Here is a 14028-nt window from a genome sequence, read left to right as displayed (position 1 = left end):
ACATGAGGGCAAGGAAAAACCTCAACATGAGGAAAATGAAGAAACCTTGAGAAGGGACCGCACATGTGGCATCCCTTTCAGGATTACCAGACAGCAAAGGATGTTGCAATCACAAATAATACAGAGATATTGTCCACGAAAAGTATGGGTTATTCATATGCTATAGAGTAGAAGTGTGTTTTAAGCTTAGATTTAAACATTTCCACGGACGTATTGAAGCTTTATGTGCATTGTTGAAGCAGAATGTCAGAATTCATGTCAGTTTCTAGCAGCCCATTGGCACAAAACCAGCACAAATAGTAAATAGTATTTGCTAGCAGCAAGATAGCGTCTTTGTTTTAGTCAGCAACAACAAAAGCGTTCTTTTGATCAGCGCTGGATTTCTTCCTTTGAAAGTACTGAAAAAAATGAAAAGAATGGCCTTGAAAGCGCTTGAAAAGTAATTTGATTTTGCCATCAAAAAAAGGGAAACGAATCCTTATTGAATCGACGATGAGTTACTGATTGAGTCTAAAACACGCGCACACAATGATTGATGAAGACACAAGACCCAAGAAGGCATCACCCTACACCGGGAGTAGGGAACCTATGGCTCGGGAGCCATATATGGCTCTTTTCATGAGTACATATGGCTCCGAAATAAAATGTCACTATTGCACATCTCTCTGTGGCGTTCCAAAGTCAAGTGTTCGTCCATATAAAGCCGAAGCAACTTAATGCAGAAGTTCGATAAGAAACCATTCAAACTGATAAATAAAAACGCTGGCAAACCACTTTGATTGGGTGAGCAGTGCAGGTGGGCGGATCCCTCACACAGGGCAAGGCACTTCCTTCTCTCTCTCTCTCGCTCAGTGCAGTCTACACCGAAAGTGAATATGACGATATGCTTATCGTTTGCAGTCATTTGTGACATTTTTACAAAAGAACTTTGCATGCACATTGTTTTGAAACCCTTATTAAGGGCAAATTTCATGGAAAAAAAATTGCCTCACTACTCTTAACTGACGGTAGAGACAAATTGTAAATGGCATACTTACATTGATTTGGGATGCAGGATTTGGCATTATTATCATTTCATACATTTGATTAAATCATCAAATGACACACGGTGAAATAAAATGCTTTTGTCTAGAGAGTGTGTTTGGCAATTTTGTCTGAAAATATATGATGTGGCTCTCTCAATTTCTTTTTAAAACATTTTTTGCTTTTATGGCTCTTTGGGTCAAAAAGGTTTCTGACCACTGCCCTACACCGTCGTTCGAACCTTCAGTCATTCTGAATTGCGTGACCGACGTGCATTTGTTTGTGCGTCCAGGTTCTCCTGAAAGGTTTTGGGGTTCACCTGCGGGACGCGTGCCCCCGCAAACCGAACGGCCACAGCCTCAGAGAATTCGTGAACATCGGCGACTTGCAGTCGGCCATGTTGGTGCAAGAAGTGGTGTGCCGGGCCCCGCCCCTCTGGCTGGACCACGCCGAGCGCAATTTCCTGGACAACGCCGACTTCCTGAAACCCGTCCTGGTAGGACGCGCACGCCTGACTCTGCTTGGAATGCGCGGGGAGAGGGAATGCGTGGGAGTCGGAGGACGTGTCGTGGCGTGTCGCTTTTCCTCTGGCAGCGGTGGCGCTCTGCGTGGTCCTGAGCTTCTCTCTCCTGAACCAGAAATACGCGAGTGGGCGAAAGCGGGACGGCCTGCCAAAAACTGAAGGAATGAAAACATCAGAGCAGCTTTGGTACCCTTGGCCTGCATTGGCATTTGAGCGTGTCAGGAAGGACTCGGTTCTGCTCTCCCGCTATGATACTCGAGGCCAACTTCGGGTTGCGTAAATGATAACATGGGCATGCCCGTTTGAAATCTTGCCTGTAATCGGCAGAACTCGAATGAATAAAAGCTTGGCGACTTTTTCTTTCAGTTGGGCTTGGCGACCCAACCTTGTTTAAACCTCTTCGCAAACAATCCATCTTTAAAAAAGCAAATCAAGGTATTGGTGTCCATACTTTTGAGAAGGCGGGGGGCCAGATTTGGTAAACTGAAATTGCATGAGGGTTGACTATTCAAATAGGCATAGTTTGAACAGCCTTTACCAATTTCACCCTCCGTCAAAGGTTTGCAGTGCTTGGCCATCAGTGTTACCACTTCGTAGCTCACTTTTATAGCATTTTCATTCGACTCTCCTGAAAAAGCGCTCCCGTGCCGCTAAAACAGCTTCTAGTTGCTTCACATTTTCACAGCGGTCGTTTCCAGTTGGCTTGCCGTAGTTGCCATCTTTCGCCTGGCAGTGCCTCTTGATATGCCATTTGAAAACGGCTGCAGTCACTCGGCAAATTAGGCAGACGCAGTTGTTTCTGGTTCCGGTGAAAAGAAACTCCAATTTCCACTTGTCCTAGAAGCAGTGGTCCTTCAGTCCACTTTCCTTTTTTTGTATTTACAATCACCATGTTGGAAATGTTGTGATTTTCTTTACATACCATTTTCTTTCTATTCTAGTCAACGTTCCTGGCGGGCCACATATAGTTAATTTTAAAACTGAAGCCGCAGGCCGATTTATATATTTGATCACGGGCCCTTCCTGGCCCCAGGGTCGGACTCGGGACACGATTGGTCTGAGGAAAGAAAGATTGGGGTCTATGATCGCTGAAATCACTCTTGTTTTTCTTCACTATCTCCCGATAGAACCCTTTCCGTTTTGTTTATTACGACGCCCTTTTTTGAACGAGCGTGCGTTTCCTTCCACAGAGGGACATCAGGTCGGACCCTGAAGTGCTTCAAGATGTTTCTATGGCAACCAACAAGCTGCTGGACAGTTTAGGGTCCCTGGCCGTGGAGGTAAGACGTCCTTCCGCGTCTTTATCGAGGTCATGGTATGTGTGTGTCGGATATGCATATGTTTGTGTGTTAGCCCGTTTTTCGTAGTAAGTAAGTACCGTATTTTCCGCACTATAAGGCGCACCTAAAAGTCTTAATTTTTTTCAAAAGCTGACCATGCGCCTTATAATACAGTGCGTCTTATTTATGTATCAACATTAAATCACAAGGTCTCGCAACTTACGCAGCAGCCGCCGACTCGATTTTCCCCCGAACGTGGAGTAGTCCGCGGTGTATGCTGGGATTTATATACCGGCGTTTCATTGGCTAACCAATGTGTCAATCATCATTTGAATCGATGACTATTGGCTGAAGTTATTCGGAGCCTCGGATTGGCTAGAGCGCCAAAACAAACCCTGCAATTGGCCGAAAAAGATGTATCAATCATCCGTTGAATCGATCGCTATTGGCTGAAGTTATTCGGCGCCTCGGATAGGCTAGAGGGACAAAACAAACCCTGCAATTGGCCGAAAAAGATGTGTCAATCATCCGTTAAATCGATCGCTATTGGCTGAAGTTATTCGGAGCCTCGGATTGGCTAGATGGCCAAAACAAACCCTGCAATTGGCCGAGTTTAGCAATGGCGTAGCAAGCTTAGCAAGCTTGCTAAAGTACACCATAAAGAAACATGTTTTATTAGTCTGTATTTGCAAATAATTTACTCTCCTGGATTTACTTCAATCACGGTTGTAAGAAGACCATGATTGCGTATCATTATTGAACGTGAGAACTTAGGTGAGCTTTGCGGCTTTATATTTTCCCGGTATCTTGTTTTAGAATGATCTTGATGTTGATGTGATGAGTTGAGTGAATTAAACTCAATTCCAAGTGTTTATTGTCATATGCACAGTAAAGTTGCGAGCGAAAAAGAAAATAGAAACTAAGAAATGTTTGGCATTTCTTGAAGACTTTAACCTTCCGAATGATATTTGAAATGATGCATTTGAGTGACATCGTACGGACACCGCATCCGCACGTGTCTACGACACGTATTAGCTTCTTTGCAAGCTTTGGGAATGTTAAGGGGGTAATCAGTTGGACTGAACTATCTGACTGTTTTGTCCACGTTCCCATTGTAGCGCCTTATAATCCGGTGCGCCTTATCTATGTATGATATGATATAGGACCAAAAAACTATTTTTTGGGGGTGCGCCCTATAACCCGGTGCGCCCTATAGTGCGGAAAATACGGTAAGTCAAGTCATTTTTATTTGTATAGCCCTTAATCACAAAGAGTCTCAAAGGGCTGCACAGGTTATTACACAGACTATTTTTTCAGACTATTATTACACCATCCCCTGATCTGGAACCAACATGAGGGCAAGGAAAAACTCAAAAACCTCAGCATGAGGAAAATGAAGAAACCTTGAGAAGGGGCCGCACATGTGGCATCCCCCTTTCAGGATTACCAGACAGCAAAGGACGTTGCAATCATAAATAATACAGAGATATTGTCCAAGAAAAGTATAGGTTATTCATATGCAATAGAAGTGTGTTTTAAGCTTTGATTTAAAACATTTCCACTGAGGTTGCAGAACGGATCTCTGGGGGAAGAGCATTCCACAGCACCGGTGCCCGGATGGAGAACGCTCTCGAACTAGCGGAACACTTCTTGGCTCTTGGGATCACCACAAGACCTGCGCTCTTAGAACGAAGGCTTCGGACCGGAACATAGGGGGAAATCAGATCTGAAAAATATGAGAGAGCAAGTCCATGTATGATTTTGTATAATACTAAGAGAACCTTGAAATCACATCTTAGGCTAACAGGGAGCCGATGCAGGTTAGCCAAAATCGGTGTGATGTGATCGGACTTTTTTGTCCTAGTTAATAGCCTCGCTGCAGTAAGAAAAAAAAGTCATGTTGGCCTCAACTGTGTTGAGTCAGCAGAAGTCTCAGCTGAACAAAGAAGAAGAACCAACAAACACACTGTCGCTACAAGTGTGCATGTGCGAGTCCTACCACCAAGCGCCTCGTCCCCGTTGACCCAGTCGGTGTGAAAACATCTGGATGCCCTGCAGCACTCTTCTGTCGGAGCTCTAGTTTTTTCTAAAGCACGTTGTCGGCTCTCGAGTGACGTCGCTCCCGATCTCGTCCCGGCGCGAAGACGGCGACCCGCGGGGTGCCGGATGGCCACAGGGATCCCAGGCCGTGACTAATGCCACCTTTTTTGTTTTTCTCTTTAGCTGGCCGGCATGAAGAGCTGGATGGACCTGAGGAAGGAGATCGTGTTCCTGACGCGCAACGCGACGTCCTCGCCCAGCGCCATGTACCAGGCGGTGTCGCGCATCGTTTGCGGGCACCCCGAGGGCGGGGGCCTGCAGATCAAGTCGCTCAACTGGTACGAAGACAGCAACTACAAGGCGCTCTTCGGGAACCACAACAGCAGCGAGGACGACGCCACGCACCACTACGACAATGCCTCCAGTCAGTGTCTGGCTTTTCTTCCACGACGGCGGCTTCTTCTCCACTTGCACTTCCTGTCTGCGTCCTCCTACTTCCTGTTCACGTCCCATTTCTGGCACTTCTTGGCCTGTTCTAACCTAGTCGTCTTGACACCCTACCGCATTGAATTCACTTTAAACCGGGGGTCTCAAAAACACAGCCAATGTGCAAAGGTGAGGCGAATCGGGGGGAATTCAATAATCAAATGCTTCAACAGCAGACTTTGTCCTACAGTGCTGTTTCCCATAAGTCTTATCTACTGTGTGACAAGTTGTTTGCTTTTGATTTTGTCCTGTTTCCACTCCAACTTGCAAGGAAGCACTCGGTCTGTTTTCCTTCTTTGTTTTCCACTGTAGTTTAAGGTGATGATGAAGGGGTTCCTTTAAAGTAGTAGTCGGTTAACAGCGGGTTAACAGTAGATGACAGTGATTATTGGTGTGGGTAGGGTTACTTTAACTGGATTACTTTGAATTACTTTTGGATTACTCCAATACCAAATATGCTAATAAAAGAGAAAATAAACTAAATATGAATCAAATTATGACTCACAACACGTGGTAAGCTTTCTCTCCTGGCTTTGATCTCTTTGATCCCCGGCAAAACTAACATAAAATGCGACAGTAACAAAATGAAAATAAATCCAAACAGCTTGCCAACATCATTTTTGCCGTTCCATGTATTCCGTTACTCCCCAAGCCGGCACAAAATTTAGTCATTTTATTCATATTTAGTTTCTTTTGTCTTTTATTAGCATATTTGGTATTGGAGTAATCCAAAAGTAATTGAAAGTAATCCAGTTAAAGTAACCCTACCCAACCCTGTGTGTTATCAGGTTGAAACCTTAAACGCAAGAGCGGAACACGCTGTTAAAAAAAAAAGTTCACATTGCTTCAGGTTAAATCAAACAAATACATCATTAAATACTATCATTACAAATAACCACAAATGAATGCATGAAAACTTTATTCAATCATTAAAATAAAAACAGAACAAAAACAATAACTCAACAATAAAATAATATTACATATGTTTGAAAATCCATTACCTAAGTAGCTTAACATCCAAAAGCTTAGCATCGTTAGACATCTCTAGGTTTGAAATTAAAACTAAACTTGAAGACAAGTTGCTCGAATAACCATTGAAAGTATGCATCATTTATCTACTAAATGATTGATCATATTCAAGCATAAACATCCGGCCTCAACCTCCAAATATTTCAAATAATCTGAGCCATCAGTCAAGAGTAAATTCTTTAGACTAAAAAGTTCAGTTTAATTTCAAATTAAAAAAAAAGGTAAATATTTATAATATTTAACTTAAGTACCCAATTGGAAATAACCTGAACACGCATCTTCTACATCAGAGTTTAAAATCTCTTCCTTCTGAGAGCCTCTGATCCTTGGAATGCAGAGAAAGATTCCGTCCGGTTAGGAGACCGTGTTCTACACGTGTGTGCGCACTGTACTCGAGTAAATACGGTACATAGAAAAATAGAGTGAGGGGGTGAGTGCACTTTACAGTTCTTCGGCATTTTTATTTAAAGTTCGGGATGACTGCGTCTATTCTCTGGTTGCCACCTCCCGCCTGGTCTATGTATCTCTGCATCACGTCTAGACATTGCGATTCCCTTGCCGTTTGAATAAATGACCGGGGACATATTATGCAGATGGCCATTGTGCTGCTTTGCATTCCTGCAGCTCCTTTCTGCAACACCCTGGTGAAAGACATGGACTCCAATCCCATGTCCAGGATGATCTGGGAGGCGGTGAAGCCACTGCTCATGGGCAAAATCTTGTACACCCCCGACACTCCCGCCACCCGTAGGGTCATCCACGAGGTAAGGACACAATTTGCTGCAGTCCCGTATACCGGCTGTGTTCCGAACGATCCTGTTTTCAGGTAAACCGGACCTTCCAGGAGCTTGGTGTGTTTAGGGATTTGGAAGGAATGTGGCATGAGATGAGACCTAAAGTTTGGAACTTCCTGGAGAACAGTGAACAGATGAACCTGATTCGGGTGACCTGTAGCTTTAAAATACATTTTCTGGGCCTGGTGTGTTTTCGTTGGCCGGAGAAGAAAACATATCTGCTTGTGTTTTAGTCCCTGCTGAAAAACAATGTAACCGCCGCCTACTTTCACGCCCACTTGGCCGACACGGACTGGACGGTGGCCGACGTCTCCGACTTCCTATCCAGGCACGCCGACGAGTACCGCCTGAGGAGCGGCACCCTCACCTGGAGGAACGTGTTCAACGAGACGGACCAGGCCATCACCGGCATCTCCCGCTTTATGGAGGTCAGGCTTCTGACGCCGGCAAGTTTGACTTTGACTTGAGGCCGGCTACCTGTCCCGTTTCAGTGCGTGAATCTGGACAAACTGCAGCCGGTGCCTACAGAGGAACATATGATCAATGAGTCCATGGTTCTGCTGGAGGACAGGAGGTTTTGGGCTGGGATCGTCTTTCCAAACGTGGTCGCCAACGCCACTGAACTGCCGCCCACCGTCAATTACAAAATCCGAATGGACATTGACAACGTGGAGCGGACCAACAAGATCAAAGACGCGTAAGGACGAACCGCCAAAGGCTGCCACCAACACAAGCTCAAACTGTCTGGGAGCGATTAATTGCATTTGCAGAGTTTCTGTGAGTCTTTCTAAAGCGAGATCTACCTGTTCGATCTCAGGTACTGGGACCCAGGTCCTCGCGCAGACCCCTTCGAGGACATGCGCTACATATGGGGAGGCTTCACCTACCTGCAGGATGTGGTGGAGCAGGCGCTGGTCCGAGCCATGACGGGCACCAAAGAGAAGACTGGCGTCTATATCCAGCAGATGCCGTACCCGTGCTATGTAGACGACATGTACGGTGGGAGACGATGAAAGGGCCCGCCGCGGGCCGCCCAGGCTTTATCGCTTTCCTTGTGACGCCCTCAGCTTCCTGCGGGTGATGAGCCGCTCCATGCCGCTCTTCATGACGCTAGCCTGGATGTTCTCTGTGTCCATCATCTTGAAGAACGTGGTCTACGAGAAGGAGGCGCGTCTGAAGGAGACCATGCGCATCATGGGCCTGGACAACGGCATCCTGTGGTTCAGCTGGTTCATCAGCAGCCTGATTCCTCTTCTTATCAGCGCCGGACTACTGGTGCTGCTACTCAAGGTCTGTTGCTTTGCACCCATTTTCATTTTGAAAGCCAGAGCGGACGTTTCCCCCCAAAATCTCGGCAGGGCTTCCTGGGCTCATTTTTGTGCTGCTAGATCAGACTGGGGTCTGCTTGCCTAATTTGATCTTTGCTGCTTTAATTTGTGCAGCCAATTGTCAGAAGTTGCCCATTGTTCCTTGCAAGTGCCATACAGCACATCAAAATTTTATCAAATAATGTAACATCGAAGCGCACAGGGAGCGCAGTTGCTGTGTTTTGCGGAAACGTGGCTCACGTTTAGCATTCCGGACGCTAAGGTGTAGCCATCCCGGAGCTATCCGGCTTCAACGCCGCTATACAGACACACGAAAGCTGGGGGGAATCGGAGAGGAGGCGGACTTGCTAACACGAGGTGGTGTATCCCTGGATTTTCACAAAGAAAAGATTTCCATCTGCCGCAGGGATGTCGAACTTTTGGACTAGCGTGACGTCATCCACTCCGCTACAAGCACCCCTAGGGCATCATGTTTATCTGTTAATAAACAACGGGGTAGACTGCTGGAAGTGTGAATTTCCCTACTGGGATGAATAAAGTATCTATCTATCTAATGTGGACCTAGTACCGATTACACCAGGATTTTATCTGCCATAACAGGTTTTCAGCAAGAGTACTTGTACGTCTGCGAACTGTTTCCGTCCCTTGCCATGAAAGTTCTCCTGTCAATGTTGGAATGAAGGGATTTGCTTGGTGTAACTGTGCAAGTCACACCTTACCGCAGGAAGATCCTGGTTCTCGAAAATTTTCTAAGTTTTTCAAATTTTAAAGTATTGAACCTGGACTTCCAGAGATGCCACAGAGGGACTTTCTGAAGACTGTGGGCTCTTACCCGAGCTTTGGTTTCACAAGACCACTTGATTGTATTCCGGTGATCTGGCTATTGGTATGTGGCGAATATATGTTGTGATGGTGTATTTTAATTTATTCCAAACTACAGTTTGCAAATCTGTTCCCAAAGCGTATGACGAAAGCCGGTGCATTAAAATGTTTTAAAAGAGCCACGTTTTCAATGGGGAAACTGCTGCTTTAGTGTTGACTAGATAATGACATTTTGAGGCTGTAACTTTGTGACCTTGTAATATTTTTGTTATCAAACTATCAGTATCCCACATGAGCATACTGTTGACTTGCTCTGACTAAACATTTGCGGCCTCCCCAGAAAGGGAACCTGCTGCCGTACAGCGACACGGGTGTGGTCTTTCTCTTCCTGGCATCCTTTGCCGTGGTGACCATCATGCAGTGCTTTCTCATCAGTACTGCGTTCGCCCGAGCCAATTTGGCGGCTGCCTGCGGAGGAATCATCTACTTCACACTGTACTTGCCCTACGTCCTCTGCGTGGCCTGGCAGGACCACATCGGCTTTGGTGCCAAAGTCTTCGCGGTAAGGATTTGAGGCGTTCCCGAATCCTGCTGGAGACTGAGTCATGAACGTGACTTTCGCAGAGCCTGCTGTCCCCGGTGGCTTTTGGCTTCGGCTGCGAGTACTTTGCCCTCTTTGAAGAGCAGGGCGTGGGCATCCAATGGAAGAACCTTTTGGCCAGTCCGCTGGAGGAAGACGACTTCAGCCTGCGCACCGCTATCATCATCATGTACTTTGACTCCTTCCTGTACGGAGTTCTCACCTGGTACATTGAGGCCGTATTTCCAGGTAGGAACTCCAGGGAGACAAGTACCGTATTTTCCGCACTATAAGCCGCACCTAAAAGCCTTTATTTTTTTTCAAAAGCTGACCATGCGCCTTATAATACAGTGCGCCTTATTTATGGATCAATATTAAGTCGCAAAGTCTTGCAACTATTCCAACTAGCCGCCGACTAGATTTTCCCCCGAACGCGAGTAGTCCGCAGTGTATGCTGGGATTTATATACCGGTGTTTCATTGGCTAACCAATGTGTCAATCATCATTTGAATCGATCACTATTGGCTAAAGTTATTCGGAGGTAAAGGGGCGGATCCTTTTTATCATTTACAGGCTCGCATAGGCTAAGGGGCAAAACAAAGCCTGCAATTGGCCGAAAAAGATGTGTCAATCATCAGTTGAATCGATCACTATTGGCTAAAGTTATTCGGAGGTAAAGGGCGGATCCTTTTTATCATTTACAGGCTTGTATAGGCTAAAGGGGCAAAACAAAGCCTGCAATTGGCCGAAAAAGATGAATGTGAATAGCATGTTAGGTCGAACTACGGCATAAAGGAAACGGTATTTTACTATTCTGTACTGTATTTGTAAATATTTTACTCTCCTGGATTTACTACACTCACGGATATAAGAGGACCATGGTTGCACATTATTATTGAACACAACGACTTCGGTGAGCTACTCCGGCTATATATTTTCCCAGTATCTTGTTTCAGACTGAACTCGATGTTTCTGTGATAAGTGGTGCAGATAATGGATGGAATGGAGTGTCTATTTTTAAATTAAACTCAATTCCAAGTGTTTATTGTCATATGCACAGTAAAGTTGCGAGCGAAAATGAAAATACCAACTAAGGAATGGTTGGCATTTCTTGAATCCCAAGACTTTAACCTTCCGAATGATATTTGGAACGATGCATTTGAGTGACATTGTACGGAAACCGCATCCGCACGTGTCTACGACACGTATTTGCTTCATTGCAAGCTTTGTTAAGGGGGTAATAAGTTTGACTGAACTATCTGACTGTTTTGTCGACGTTCCCATTGTAGCGCCCTATAATCCGGTGCGCCTTATGTATGTCAAATATAGGACCAAAAACTATTTTTTGGGGGTGCGCCCTATAACCCGGTGCGCCTTATAGTGCGGAAAATACGGTACTTAAGCTTTTTGCTTGCTGCATTGCATTTCGGTTTGTGACCACCTAACGCGTCGCAGGCCAATACGGGATTCCTCGACCGTGGTACTTCCCCTTCACCAAGTCTTACTGGTTCGGGGACAAGGGCCACAAGAGCAACAAAGTCCCTCTGAAAAGCAGAGGGAACGCCGGCAGTAAGTACGCAGACGAAAGCGCCGTGGCCTGACTGAGAGTTTCGGGTAAAATTGTGTGCCTCCGCCATTTCGCAGTATGCATGGAGGACGAGCCAACCCACCTTGAGCCCGGCGTCTACATTGAGGACCTGGTTAAAGTGTACCGGCACGGAAAGAAATTAGCGGTGGACGGGCTGACTCTGGGCTTTTACGAGGGACAGATCACCTCCTTCTTGGGCCACAACGGCGCTGGAAAAACTACCACCATGTAAGTCACAACAACCCCTAGTCGGACCACTGCCACACTGTCTGAAGCCGCCTGTTGATGCAGGTCCATCCTTACCGGTTTATTCCCGCCCACATCCGGTACTGCCTACATCCTGGGACGGGACATCCGAACCGAGCTGAGCGCCATCCGTCAGAGTCTGGGTGTCTGTCCTCAACACAACGTCCTCTTTAGCATGTGAGTGCCTGACGCTTTGCAGCGGTTGACCCGAGGGTGGGCGCCTCGAGTTATAGGCCCGCTTTCTGCCTTCACAGGTTGACCGTGGAGGAGCACATCTGGTTCTACGCTCGACTGAAGGGCTTGTCGGAGGAGCAGGTGAAACGCGAGATTGAGCAGATCCTCAGCGACACCGGCCTTCCGCACAAACGCAAGTCCAAGACCAGCACGCTTTCTGGTGGAATGCAGAGGAAACTGTCAGTGGCTTTGGCTTTCGTGGGAGGGTCCAAGGTGGTCATCTTGGACGAGCCCACGGCAGGAGTAGATCCATACGCTCGGCGAGGCATCTGGGATCTGCTGCTCAAGTACAGACAGGGTAAGCTACAAACACAGCTGATGGCGTTGCAACATTTGTAACACCAGTGTGCGTCCCCAGGGCGGACCATCATCCTGTCCACGCACCACATGGACGAAGCAGACATCTTGGGCGACCGCATCGCCATCATCTCACACGGCAGGTTATGCTGCGTAGGCTCATCGCTCTTCCTCAAAAACCAGCTCGGGACAGGCTACTACTTGACCCTGGTCAAGAAGGACCCCGAACCCTCGCTCGACTCCTACAGGAACTCGTCCAGCACGGTTTCCTTCACCAAGAAGGTCTTCTAGCAACACGTGCTACCTACCAAAAGCTGGTTAGCGACAAGTTATTTAGAGCCCCGCCTGGTTCACTTACAGGAGGAGAACGGTTCCGTCAGCAGCAGTGACGCCGGACTCGGCAGCGAGCAGGAAAGTGATGCCGCCACAATCGGTGAGGGCACGTCACCTTCTCAGCTTTGCTCTGGACCGGCCCCTATCTTTTGTTTGCCTCTTTAGAAAACGGGCTGGTAGCGGCGGCAGTATGCGACGCACTGCTGCCCCCAGTGGACACCTCCCAGGTGTCAGCCCTGATCCAGCGGCACATTCCCAGCGCCCGCCCGGTAGAGGACCTCGGCCACGAACTGACCTTCGTCTTGCCCTACTCGGCTGCCAAAGACGGAGCCTTTGTGGAGCTTTTCAGAGAAATGGACGACAAGTTGAGCGACTTGAACATCTCCAGTTACGGCGTTTCGGACACCACCTTGGAGGAGGTGTCGCACTGACCCATGTTTTACCAGGCTTAGCCAGGGTCTCAAGAAATTCTTTTTGCACTGACAGATTTTCCTGAAAGTGGCTGAAGACAACGGTGTGGACACTGACGTGCCCTCGGGTAAGGTCTCAGACGGGCTTGTGGGGTGCGGCGCGAGGCCATCAATTTTTCAACTGCCGATTCATCGTAGACGGCACACTTCCCGTGCGACGGCGGCGGCGGCGGACACATGCTTTCGGAGGGGGAGAACCTCAAAGCTGCCTCAGACCTTTGACGGACGAGCGCGACGATGACACGTCTGACCTCGACCTCGGTAGGCGCACTCGAGCGTTCTCTGCCTCTGGCGCTTTAACGCGCTAATGCGGCCTTTCAGAGAGTCAGGAAACGGAGCGCCTAAAGGGTGTCGGAGGTAAAGGTTCGGTGAAGCTGAGCGGCTGGGCTCAGAGGAAACAGCAATTTGTGGCACTCATGTGGAAAAGATTCCTCTACGCCCGAAGATCGCGCAAAGGATTCTTTGCACAGGTGGGTTCTCGTGCCCGTCATCTGCCCGCTTGCCATTCTCAGACGATGGCGTTCCGGTATCTTGCAGATCGTCCTTCCGGCCGTCTTTGTCTGCATCGCCCTGGTCTTCAGTCTCATCGTGCCTCCTTTTGGTAAATATCCCAGTTTGGAGCTGCAGCCCTGGATGTACGAAGACCAGGTCACCTTCATCAGGTACTCGTAGTAAATTCAATTTTTCCCCTGATGACTTGTTTGGCGTCAGACAAGAATGGGGCCCGGGTAATGCTGGCCAAGAATTTGATAGCACCCTGTGAAAGATTTCGTTGTTTTTGTGGTAGTGATGATGCGCCGGGAGACGCCACCATGCAGAAGTTATTGTCTTCCCTTTTGGACCCTCCTGGCTTGGGGACACGTTGCATGCCGGGACAACCTGTTCCGTAAGATCACGCCGGGACCGGGCTTCGTCTTCCTCCTTAAGTCGTCAGGCGACGGCAAAACCAGTCTCT

The 14028-nt window shown here is 47.6% G+C and overlaps 1 protein-coding gene across 1 annotated transcript in view; it reads left to right on the top strand.

The window, feature by feature from the left end:
* The window catches only part of LOC148360252 (phospholipid-transporting ATPase ABCA1-like), a 45438-nt gene that overhangs the window by 16571 nt on the left and 14839 nt on the right, over positions 1–14028 (top strand). Inside the window, exons 7-29 of the mRNA XM_088343789.1 lie at positions 1316–1519; positions 2737–2826; positions 5050–5290; positions 7006–7145; positions 7208–7324; positions 7409–7603; positions 7667–7872; positions 7993–8169; positions 8243–8465; positions 9666–9887; positions 9950–10154; positions 11361–11474; positions 11550–11721; positions 11785–11916; positions 11994–12271; positions 12332–12552; positions 12631–12703; positions 12769–13022; positions 13090–13141; positions 13212–13334; positions 13395–13543; positions 13611–13735; positions 13861–13959. Coding sequence (XP_088199915.1) covers positions 1316–1519; positions 2737–2826; positions 5050–5290; positions 7006–7145; positions 7208–7324; positions 7409–7603; positions 7667–7872; positions 7993–8169; positions 8243–8465; positions 9666–9887; positions 9950–10154; positions 11361–11474; positions 11550–11721; positions 11785–11916; positions 11994–12271; positions 12332–12552; positions 12631–12703; positions 12769–13022; positions 13090–13141; positions 13212–13334; positions 13395–13543; positions 13611–13735; positions 13861–13959 — 3812 coding nt within the window. The remainder of the gene's footprint in view (positions 1–1315; positions 1520–2736; positions 2827–5049; positions 5291–7005; positions 7146–7207; positions 7325–7408; positions 7604–7666; positions 7873–7992; positions 8170–8242; positions 8466–9665; positions 9888–9949; positions 10155–11360; positions 11475–11549; positions 11722–11784; positions 11917–11993; positions 12272–12331; positions 12553–12630; positions 12704–12768; positions 13023–13089; positions 13142–13211; positions 13335–13394; positions 13544–13610; positions 13736–13860; positions 13960–14028) is intronic.

The sequence above is a fragment of the Urocampus carinirostris genome, chromosome 9 (assembly GCF_059441175.1).
Source record: "Urocampus carinirostris isolate Australia breed hairy pipefish chromosome 9, RoL_Ucar_1.0, whole genome shotgun sequence".
Taxonomy (NCBI): Eukaryota; Metazoa; Chordata; class Actinopteri; order Syngnathiformes; family Syngnathidae; genus Urocampus; species Urocampus carinirostris.
The sequence above is the reverse complement of the archived record's forward strand: the minus strand, read 5'-3'. Positions and strand labels throughout refer to the sequence as shown.